Source organism: Schistocerca americana, chromosome 7 (genome assembly GCF_021461395.2).
Source record: "Schistocerca americana isolate TAMUIC-IGC-003095 chromosome 7, iqSchAmer2.1, whole genome shotgun sequence".
Taxonomy (NCBI): Eukaryota; Metazoa; Arthropoda; class Insecta; order Orthoptera; family Acrididae; genus Schistocerca; species Schistocerca americana.
Window position 1 is genome coordinate 122,942,239 of NC_060125.1, and position 12,152 is coordinate 122,954,390.

General features: G+C 45.2%; 1 protein-coding gene across 1 annotated transcript in view; it reads left to right on the forward strand.

The window, feature by feature from the left end:
- Window positions 1-10,032, forward strand: part of LOC124622650 (myrosinase 1-like) — a 94,827-nt gene extending 84,795 nt beyond the window's left edge. The window contains exons 9-11 of the mRNA XM_047148428.1: window positions 4,113-4,265; window positions 4,362-4,468; window positions 9,734-10,032. Of these exons, the coding sequence (XP_047004384.1) occupies window positions 4,113-4,265; window positions 4,362-4,468; window positions 9,734-9,860 (387 nt within the window). The 3' untranslated portion in view covers window positions 9,861-10,032. The remainder of the gene's footprint in view (window positions 1-4,112; window positions 4,266-4,361; window positions 4,469-9,733) is intronic.
- Window positions 10,033-12,152: the final 2,120 nt, after the last annotated feature.

Genomic DNA, 12,152 nt, shown 5'->3' on the forward strand with positions numbered 1-12,152 from the left:
CTTCCCAGGCGCAGTCCCGCCCACCGACCTTTACGCCGCTTAACGACTCCAAGGAAGACTGGGGCAAGTAGCTGCAGCGGCTGGAACACTTGGCCGCGTTTCGTGTTTCTGGTGACGCTTTCCAACGCTCACTCTTCCTTTCTTCGGCTTTCTCGGAGACATTTTTCTTAACAAGTTGGCTGCCCTATCCAATCCGATTGCTCTCACATTAGAGATGTGTTCGTTGCTGATGAACTATTATCCGCTACGATTCCATGAGTTCGCGTCGCGCCACTTCCATCAAGACTACTAAGCATCTAGGTCTGTAATATAGCTCGTGGGTGACGATTTTGCGAGGACTGAGTCGAAATTGTGATTTCACTCGTGCAAACCCGTCTTGGAAAACCTGAAGTGCGGATTCCTTAATTCGAGACGTGGTGGTCCAGAGGTACGCACTGCACCCTTCAAACTGGATAATACTTCCTTGGACGATATCTAAAAAATCCCGCAAAATTCGAGATCGCGCAGGCAGCAGATCAACGCCTCATAGCTCGTCTCTAGGTAGCAACGGTTCACCCACCACCAAGGCGTCGAAATCATCGAATGCCTTTTTCCCGACGACAGCGTCGTGATTCGTCGCTTTCGGACGTGTCAGTGGCCGCTGAGTAGCCAGTCGCACCACGTCAGCATAAGCGGCGGAGTCTCCCATCTTGCTTAACCGTCTCACGACGCACCAATTCGGAGACTGTTCAGATTGCCGGGCGCACTGCACTCGTTGTGGAGAGAACGGGCATCTCCGAACTGTGTGCCATCAGGCATCAGGACAATTCGTCCTGAGGACTCCACACTTGCGTCAATGGACAGTGCATGAACTCCAAGCCATTGTCCTCCAGTGCAGTCCTCCAGCTACCAAGATGTTTATTGATCTCACGACTGCACATCGGGACGTGCGTTTCCAGGTGGACACGGGAGCGACGGTTTCCCTGGTGAACCTGGACTACCAAGCGTTGGCCCCGCCCTGCAAGCTGTTTGCAAATGGTGACCGCTCCATTCCTCTCAGAGGTCAATTCACAACTGCGGCAGCAAGCAACTTTATCACACGGCCGATAACGCTGTTTGTTGTCTATAGTCACTCGGCTGGCAACAATTTCAGCCTGGATACCTTCTCGTCATTTCAGTTTTCCTTCATGGAGAAGTTCAAATCGACTCGGACACGGTTCCCCTCCAAGAAATTGACGATGTTTGTGCCTCTTTCACGTCTCAGTTCGAACATGGTCTCGGGTGCACCACCAATTTCGAGTCACTTACTTCTCTACATCCAGATGCAGTGCCCCGTTTCTGTAGGGAACATCCGCTTCCGGTTTCTCCATGGGCGGTGGTTATGCTGGAACTCGATCGCCTTACGGAGCTGGGTAATTAAACTAGTGCTTGGCCCACACTTCTGGTAATGATTAAGGAACCAAATGGTTCCTTCCGGCTCTGTGGAGATTTTGGGTCGACAATCAGTGGCCAGTAACATGTGGATACCTACCCGATACTACGTCTGGAGGACCTGTGCTCATTTGCAGATACCACTGGACGAAGAATCACAATGCGTAACGATCATCAGTACACCCTTTGGCTTTTTTGCCCTCTGGAGTCTCTTCCACTCTGGCAGTCTTCCAGAGATACCTAGAACAGTTACTATGTCCATTCCTGGTTTTACCAGTTATCTAGATAACAAATAGTTTCAGGAGCACCTACGCAACCTCTGCACCATCTTTACTGTGTTGTGTGATGCAGGACTCAAGTGCCACCTGCATCGTCTCAGCTGTTGACTCCCTCTCGCATTTCCAAAACCTACAGCAGCTGTAAGGTTTTTAGGGTAAGGTGAATCATTATTCTAAGTTCCTCCTGCAAAGACCACTCATTACTGACCCACTGAACCAGTTGCAGAAGAAGAATGTTCTCTTCTGGTGGTGGGCTGCCTGTGATCATACTTTCACCCAGCTTCAGCAAATGTTACGCTCAGTGTCCTGCCATTCACCTCTCGAAATTTAAAGTCCCTTCAAAACTTGAAGTATTGTAGCGGCCGTTCACCACCCAGAATCAATCACCTTTATGACTGAATCACGCACGTTACCATAGGTAAGTCTGCCTTCTTCCAGCATTCGATACAGCCCTCGAATCACTCCACTGCGCACGTTCCTCGAACAGTCCCTGTCACAACTTCAATCGAGCAGTGTTTTTCCACTGCCCAACTGTCATCGGATGGAGGCCATCCCCACCAAGAGTACATCGTTCTCAAGGTCTGCTGACGTTGTGTGATTCAGGTAGAAAACTTCGCTGACTAAACTGATAAAGTGCAACAATACTAAAATAAAGAAATTTCATAAATATTCTGTTACTCTCAGGTCACTTACAATAACTATTAGTGATAACTGGTTCATAAATAAATAAGCCGACGCTCTTGGACAAGTGCGCTCACGTTAAATAACTGCAGATTATCGCTATGTAATGTTTAAACAATAATTTATACGAGCTTGACAGGAATGTCTTCTGGCACTCTTTACAGTAGCGGAGTCGGCTAACACAAGCGAATGACCACTTTTAAATTAGCAGAATTATTAATAGCACTTGCAATCAACATTTAAATAAAGTTAGTGGCAGTTTACATAAAAACACAAGTACAGCAAAGTATTCCATTTGCTTTGTAAATGTGGGGAATACGATGTTCTGACAAACATTTGCATAATGAGAAAGATCTAAGAAGCGTGATAACTCGATAAATAAAATAGGTAGCTTTCAAAAAATGGTTCAAATCGCTCTGAGCACTATGGGACTTAATTTCTAAGGTCATCAGTCTCCTAGAACTTAGAACTACTTAAACCTAACTAACCTAAGGACATCACAGACATCCATGCCCGAGGCAGGATTCGAACCTGCGACCGCAGCGGCCTCGCGGTTCCAGACTGAAGCGCCTAGAACCGATCGGCCACCCAGGCCGAGGTAGCTTTCAGGGATGACAGCTACCACGTGTGCAATGCTGCCACCTAAGAAACCGTTTGTTAAAATCGCATGAAGCGATTGAAAGTTGTTAATTCAGAGGTTCGTTGCGAAAAAGTTTATTCTCTGTTAGAGATTAACTTCGTTGTTTTAAAGATATTGGGGTATTATTGGGTCTTTGGATGTTCCTCATTTCTCGGAAATCGCAGATGTATTCAGATTTGCAGTAATATCTGTTAGTTATTGTGGAATCTCAGAGAGCTGTAACATAGCCACCTTTAAGATTTTCTGACTCTCCGCCATTTCCTGGACGATCTCCTACACAAAGGACATGCGGGTAACAGCCGCCCAAATTCCCCAGCTTCGGGACTTCCCCCACACCCGGTCCCCAGTCCTGTGCTGGCGCACGTGGCTCTCCTGGAGCGGTCGCCTTACCTTGTAGTGATTCTAGGTTGCCGATTGTTCGCCTACTTCGGAGTAACGCTAAGCTCTAGCACGGCCGCAGCGTACCTCCGCTCGCAACGACGTCCAAACGTGGACTAATTAATAAATACTAGCAGGCGGTAGGGTTTGAACGGGCGACTCGCAACACGACAGCCAGCGGCAAAGCCGTCACACTACATGACGTGCGCCCTTGCACGACCTGCCCTCACAGCTCAACTTCTGCCACTAGTTCTCTCCCTCTGGACGCTATGGCTCGCCTCAATCAACTCCTCGCGGTAATTCGAAAAGTACTCCTAAAGTACACGGGCAGGTTCACAGCCATACTACAAATGGCTGTTGGGTTCCATAAAGTTTTTCACTCGACGCTATGATTTCCGCAATGATTAAGAAAAATAAAGAAATAACGTCGCCGAATATTGGTATTAACACTGCGTCTTCTCCAACTCATCTAAGTTCCCAACGCACGTCATTGTTATTTAGTGCATGTGACGTTCCTTACACTGTCTCATGCAATAGGTGAGTGGTTCAGTATGCTCTCCTTACACAGTTCTTTTCTGACAGATACGCCCAACGAGATGCAGAAATATTCGTAATTATTGCTGACAAAAGCATACTATGAATGACACTGGATGTATATACAAAGTCTACTTATTTGTCAATATATCTCATATGCATGACTCAGACACGTACTTCTCTTGCTTCAGATTCCACTCGATCAGTCAGCCGCAGGGTTCAGAAAGATACTGAACTGGGTGGTTGCCGAATACCCTGGATACCCCATTTTCGTGTCGGAAAATGGCCTAGGCAACGACGGTAGCGTCGGTCTGAACGACACGGACAGAGTAGAGTATTTTGCGGTGAGTACACGATTGCTAACGAGACCTGCGTCCAATTATTGTATCACTTATTTTGAAGAGCCGCTAATAGCCTACGTAAATTGTTGTCTCTTCCAGGCTTTCCTTCCTGCCCTTTTGCAAGCTGTGAACCTAGACAACGTTCCCGTGGTCGGCTACACGTGCTGGAGTCTCATGGATAATCTGGAGTGGCAACTGGGATACTCGTGAGTTATCCCAGCTATGATTTAGCTTAATGATTGTTGCGATAAATTAATACACAGTGCAGTCACATTAATCTGACCACCACCTCCATTCGACGTCGACGCGCAATAACCAGTCACATGTGGTAGGTGGCAGCACTAGCGGTGGAGAGTATAGAAAGCGAGAAAGGGTGACGCGGAAAAGCGTGCAATGTCGCCGTTATGGAAATGGAGCGATTCATCTGACGTGCAAGAGGGCATGGTCATCGGCCTTCGGGCCACGGGTGGAAGCATTTCCGAAACGGTTAAGGCTGTAAACTGTTTGGGTGCCACCGTGGTTAAAATATATCTTACATGGCAAATGGAGTTGTACAGAACTACTGCCGAGGCAACTGCTATGCAGCGTTGATCAATAGATGACAGGGGTGAAAGACGTGCAACTGTTGAGTAACTGTCCACCCAAATGAATAAGCGACTAGCAACAGTATCTCATTCACGACGGTTCAGCGAACGTTGGTGCACATGGGCCTCCGCAGCACGTATCTGGTTCACGCAGCCACGCTGACTGCTATCCATAGGCGACAAAGGCTGGAATTTGCATGCCAACGTCGCAACTGGACGTCCGCCAAATCACATTTTATACTGCTTGGGACGCATGGCTGTTGGCGTGTGCGGCCCTGCATCAATCATTGGAAGGCTCCATCTCGAAGGTAGAAGTGTTATGGTCTGGGGAATCATTTCGTGGCATTTCTTGACTGATCTCGTCATTCTGGAGGGCACAATGGATCAACACAAGTATGCATCTATCCTTGGGGACCGTGTCCACCCCTACATGGAGTTTCCTTTTCCTTGGCACGATGCCGTCTACCCGCAGGACACTACATCGTGCCACACGACTCGCAGAGTACGCGGATGGCTCGAAGAGGGCCAGCATGAGTTCACTGCACTACCTTGGCCAGCAATCTTCCCGAATTTAAACCGAATCGAAAATCTACGGGAGCACCTCAATTGCACTGTCTGCAGCAGGGATCCTCAACTAGGAAACCTAGCATAGGTGGCCACGGTGCTAGAATCGATATGGCAACGCATCCTTGTCGGTACCTTCTAGAACCTCACTGCCGTTTTGCACGTCCACGTTGAAAAAGGTGGCTATTCAGGCTCTCGACAGGCGGTCACATTAATGTAACTGCTCTGTGTGAATTACCGTTCTGACTTGTTCTCACAAAGTGAAAAATCCTGTTATCATGGCGGTAAAAATAGTGCAATTCATTGCTGTCAGTACTCTCGATCATTTGGTAAAGATAGTTCTGAAGATATTCAGCAGCCATTCGCTTTTTGTATTGACACGTTGTGCGCTTTTACCCATCTTCATGTGGCGAAACATTTCTGTATCTTCGGCAGTATAACATTTATACTCATTGCATTTTGAATGGTGCAACTGTCTTTTGCTCTGCTATTGATACCTCTTTTTCCGCCTTTATACCTGTAGAAGAACCACTTTTATGTTCACTGACGCAATGACTCAGAGTGACATTCATCATGTTACCTACTAGTGTGTTGGTTTATATTGTTCTTTTTCTATCGGAAAGTACATCTTAAGTGAAGCTGCAATTATCTCACACATTCCAAAGCTAATTCTGATGTCAGTTATGTTTACAGACTTAATATTTTTCTGACCTTTAAAGTTAGTACATGCATCCGGATGGCTATAAAATTGTGTAAAATATAGTGTATACGCTGTAATGAGTCGTGTCAGATTACCTTACTGACTTTGTCTGTCCTCTTCATTGCCATTATATCCATTAAGTGTGACTTTGTGACCAATGATGCATAGCGTCCAGAGTAATAAAACTTATATCGCCAGAGTGGGACAGCCCTCAAAAATTGTGGGCAGAGTGAGATTTGTAGCATCAGATCTATATTCGTGCCTCCTGTAACAATTAGTTACATGCACGAAATGCATTCGCAGTTGCGAATACGAAAAACCCTTCAGCTATATAATGGAATAAGGACAATGAAACTGTGCCGGACCGAGACTCGAACCGGTATTTGCCGCTTATCCCAAGCGGTTGCCTTATCGTTGGACTATCCGAGCACAACTCACGGCACAACTCACGTGTCAATCACGTGTCTACAACCTGCACTCGTACATCTATTACCTACTGTATATATTCGTACATGGGAGACATTTTAATTGAAAGTCCTTTGCTCAGTGCAAATAAATACAAAATTAGACCACCTGATGAATGACGAATCGGAACACGATACAACAGCGATCCTGCGTGACATGGATTCTAGAGGTCCTCGGTAGGTTTCAGGAAGGGTATAGCATCGGATGTCTGCTCACTGGTAGCGCAATTCCCGTAAATTACGAGCCGGTGGTCTGTGGGCGCGGAGCTAACCCCGATAGCGTCCTAAACGTGTTTCCCTTGATTCAGACCACGCGATATCAATGGGTTTCCCCAGTTGTGGCCCGCCTCGGCACCGCTTACATGCTTCCCTCATCCCGTCGTTCACCTGCAGTGGCACCAGACGTTGTTTAGTCTCGTAATGTGAAGTGAGGCATCAGTATATGAAACTATTAACTGACGTTTCTTCTCCATTGGCGGGAGAGATATTCGGAGATAAATCGCAGCCACATGGGAAGCTCTAAAGGATCTATCTGCATTACGAGCTGTATAGGTGACACCAGTATCCGTCACGTTATGCTACTTGCTTGATTATTTCTGGCTAGCCATACTGTTCTCAATTAAAAGCAATTGACCGCATAGACAGCCTAAGGAAATTGTTAAACACCATTATAAGTACAAGAGAAAAAACTTTGGAGGTGAAGTGAATAAAACATGAACGCCAGCTTTGTGCCAGGAGAGCAACGATCGATTAATTCTAATCAAGAACTATGTGACCAGTCAGAAATGGTAACACAATCAGCATCATGTGACAAACAGTAGTGCCATGTATACAGCTCGTAATACGCTTATGATTTTAGGATGCACTACAGCTTTATATACAATTTCCAGTTTGAGTTGGAAGGTACTCCAACAGATGGGGATGAATAGTTTTATACATCAGTCACGGAGTGTCAGTCCCAAAGTTTTAAGTGAAGAAAACACTGGCTGCTACGTTCACACTGCACCTTCTCGGATTCTGTTCCAATCACTGGTGACATGCTGCCGTGGGTTGTTTGCGAAGCTAATACTGGGTACGTTGTGGGTGCATGTGGCCGCTCTGATCTCAGCCTTACCATGTTGAGTACTTCAGGCGGTAAAGATGTAAGAGAAGCCGAGTTCCTGCTTCTGCAAATAAATTTGCCTAATCAGAAATTTTAATCGGAGTAAACAGTAAATCACCCAAAATCGGCGCAGTGGTACTGTCATCCTAGACCGCACTCAAGTCACATAGTAAGAGCATTTGATTGTCATGGGAGACACAGGTAAAAAACCTGAAGCTAAAAGTTCACACTACTGGCGATTTAAGGAGACTGTTTCACTCTAACGATCTGAGTGTCACACCTCAGGGTCCGATCATTCAACGAATCATTGGAGTTGATATATTGTATTTTAATCTCTTTTTCAATCATACACACGTATCTATCAATTTTTGAGGTCAGGAATAAACATAACGAACTTCAGTAGCTCCGGAACATGTAAGAAAATTGTTACTTCATTTCTCACGTAATTTACGATAGAAACAAAATATGCAGGGTGTTGGGGGAGGAAAGGTCAATATTTTAAACAGTGATAGTATAAGTAATACAGAACAAAAACTGTTACATGAACGTAGGTCCGCAAATGCTTGTTTAGGGAAGTATGGGTATTGAAAGGAACTTTAATTCTGCAAAATTGATGTGCACAACGTGAACGTATACACAGTACAGCTGGACCGTAACGTGGTTCAAATGGTTCAAGTGGCTCTGACCACTATGGGACTTAATATCTGAGGTCATCAGTCCCCTAGAACGTAGAACTACTAACCTAAGGGCAGCACACACATCCATGCCTCTGTGGACAGTCTGCTCTTTCTATCACCAGACATTTTACCATATTCAGCCAAAAACTTCCTGAGATTACAGATGTAATCCGGTCGTCTCTTGGATCGTGTTCGTGACTGATGCCGTTGCCACATCCCTGGCTATTTGCACAGTGAGGTTTGGCGTGTCGTGACCGCGCAAGGCACCATTTTGCTGGTACTCCTCTATTAAAAATATGGTCGAAATTCAGTTTGAAAATTCCATTAAATAACAAATAGGATCAATTCCTCTTAGCAATCACGACAAGACCAGACAAGGCGCTACTGCGAAATTCTTCTCAGTTGCACAATTTCATGAGTGTTGTTTTTTATCAGTCCGTTTGGTTCTGAGTTACAATAACGCAGAAAGTTCCTAGGCTCCATATGATTCAAATAACACTATCTGATGAAGTGTTGGTAATGGAAATGAAGTCTCATGCTTCTTGACAGAGCGTAGGGGAACGATGCGGGAGACCCGCACCGCCGTACTAGGCAAGGACCTAATGGAGGTGGTTTGCCGTTGCCTTCCTCCGACCGTAATGAGGATGAATGATGATGATGAAGACTACACAATACCAAGTCATCTCGGGGCAGGTGAAAGTCCCAGTCCCCGCCGAGAATCGAACCTGAGACCCCGTGCTCGGGAGGCAAGAACGCTACCGCGAGACCGAGCGAGGTGGCGCAGTGGTTAGCACACTGGACTCGCATTCGGGAGGACGACGGTTCAATCCCGTCTCCAGCCATCCTGATTTAGGTTTTCCGTGATTTCCCTAAATCGTTTCAGGCAAATGCCGGGATGGTTCCTTTGAAAGGGCACGGCCGATTTCCTTCCCAATCCTTCCCTAACCCGAGCTTGCGCTCCGTCTCGAATGACCTCGTTGTGGACGGGACGTTAAACACCACCCACCACCACCGCTACCGCGAGACCACGAGTTGCGGACTGATAAAATGTTATTGACGCCAAATAAAAAAAAGTGTCTGATTCGTGTAAGTTTGTTACAATGTAATGTGACAGAGCAAATTGAGAGTTCATAACACTGCCACAAGTTAAATCCAGGAAAGTCATATACAGCTTACAAACATATGTAAATTTGTCAAATCTTTTAGATTAATGCTTAATAAGTGTTTTGACAGCTACAGTCTGTATTAGTCATTATTTGCTTTCTATTTTGTACGACGACGTTATTTCATTGCTATCCCATTACTGACAATCATAAAAGTTCACTTATGTAGAAGCAGTATTTAAGTATAATTTACGTACCTACATTTTATAATTTGCAGGAAGAAATATGGCTTGTACCAAGTGGATTTCGATAGTCCAGATCGAACGAGAACACCAAAGGAGTCTGCACATTTCATGTCCACAATCTATGGGAGCAGACAAGTTCCAGAAGAATTCTTTCGCTAGAGATGCTGAGACAGTGTCACTCCATGTACTTCAGTAAAATAAAATACTAGTTACTAAACTTTTCTTTTAATGTGTAAAATGTCCTAATTTATTACCAATCGCCCATCTTTTGGTATTCATTATTGATGTTATTATTACGACGTACTCCACAAATCAGTTAATGCATTTCTTATATCTGTGTCGCAATGAATAGCTACCGATAAATTCGCAATTTGTTCTTGTGACATCATTTTTATGCGCTGTTTTTAATACATCTGCGTCTAAGCTGTACCTGCTATGTGTTTTGATTAAAGACATCTGCAAATTCTAAAATTAGATAAACGAAATTAATGTGTGCATGATTTTCTTTATGAAGTTTTTTTGCTTATTAACTTACACCTATTTAATGAATGGAAAACAATTACACGTTTTTGATCTCAAGCAGAAATACAGTGCAGTCCTGAAACACAAAAAGAAACTAATCTCCGGCCGAACAGGCCACGGAGGTCCAACGGGACCGACCGGCCGCCGTGTCATCCTCAGATTAATCGTCGGTAAAGCAGATGCCAGACTGAGATTCATTGGAAGTATCCTAAGGAAATGAAATCCGAAAACAAAGGAAGTAGGTTACAGTACACTTGTTCGCCCACTGCTTGAATATTGCTCAGCAGTATGGGATCCGTACCAGATAGGGTTGATAGAAGAGATAGAAAAGATCCAACGGAGAGCAGCGCGCTTCGTTACAGGATCATTTAGTAATTGCGAAAGAGTTACGGAGATGGTAGATAAACTCCAGTGGAAGACTCTGCAGGAGAGACGCTCAGTAGCTCGGTACGGGCTTTTGTTGAAGTTTCGAGAACATACCTTCACCGAGGAGTCAAGCAGTATATTGCTCCCTTCTACGTATATCTCGCGAAGAGTCCATGAGGATTAAATCAGAGAGATTAGAGCCCACAGAGAGGCATACCGACAATCCTTCTTTCCACGAACAATACGAGACTGGAATAGAAGGGAGAACCCATAGAGGTACTCGAGGTGCCCTCCGCCACACACCGTCGGGTGGCTTGCAGAGTGTGGATGTAGATGTAGATGTAGATGTGGAAGTCTGATTACGATGAGAAGTATGTCGAAGAGTATCAGTACTTATTCTTTAATGATGTCACGTAACTGATATTTTCCTGCTCTTGTGAATACAACTCGTTTTGCTTTTAATTTTTCTAATATTTACGTTGTTGGAATACCTCTTTTGAAATAAAAGAGAGCAAAATTATGCATTTGCAAGCACTATAATTAGCCTGAAAAAAGACATCTGTAAATTGTAAACTTACATAAATGAAATCAATGTGTCCTTGATTCTCTTTATGAAGCTTTTTGCTACATATTGACTTATAACTGTTTAATGAATTCCAAAAAATATACGTTTTTGATCTGACGCAGATATACAGTACCGTCTGTGATGCACACGTGGAAAGGTTGAAGGTGAATCAGATCCTGAATCAGATCGTCCCACTCCACTCTTTGGTTATGCAACGAAGTCGACGGTGAGAAAAATCCATTTGGACAAGAAACGCAAAGAAAGAGAACATACACGAGTAGTTTTCATAAATTACGCTACACAAGAAAAATTTTCAGTGTTCCTATAAAAAATACACTGCTCAGGTAGAACATTATGACCACCTACCTATTAGTCGGAATGTCCACTTTTGGCACGTATAGCAGTGGCGACGCGCCGTAGCATAGAAGCAGTGAGGCCTTGGTAGTTCGCTGGAGGGAGTTGGCACCACATCTGCACACACAAGTCATCTAACGCCCGCAAATTCTGGGGAGAGAGGCGATGAGCTCTGACGCCACATTCAGTCACATCCCACATGTTTTCGATCGAGTTCAGATCTCGTGAGTTGGGGGGTCAGCACATCAGTTGCAATTCGTCACTGTATTTCTCGAACCATTCTATCACACTCCTAGCCTTGTGACATGGCGCATTAGCTTGTTGAAAAATGCCACTGCCGTGGGGAAACATGATCGCACGAAGGGGTGCACGTAGTCTGCAACCAGTGTTGATACAGCTTGGCCGTGATAGTGCCTTGCACGAGCTCCATTGGACGTATGGACGCCCACGTGAGTGCTTCCCAGAGCATAATGGATCCGCCGCCGTCTTGTCTTCTTCCCGCAGTACAGGTGTCAAGGAGGTGTCCCCTGCAAGGCGACGGATTCGCGCCCTCCCATCAGCATGGTCATATCTTGATGATTCCCCCTTTCATACAACACTCTGCCACTGCGCCAACATCCAGTGCCGATGGTCACACGCCCATT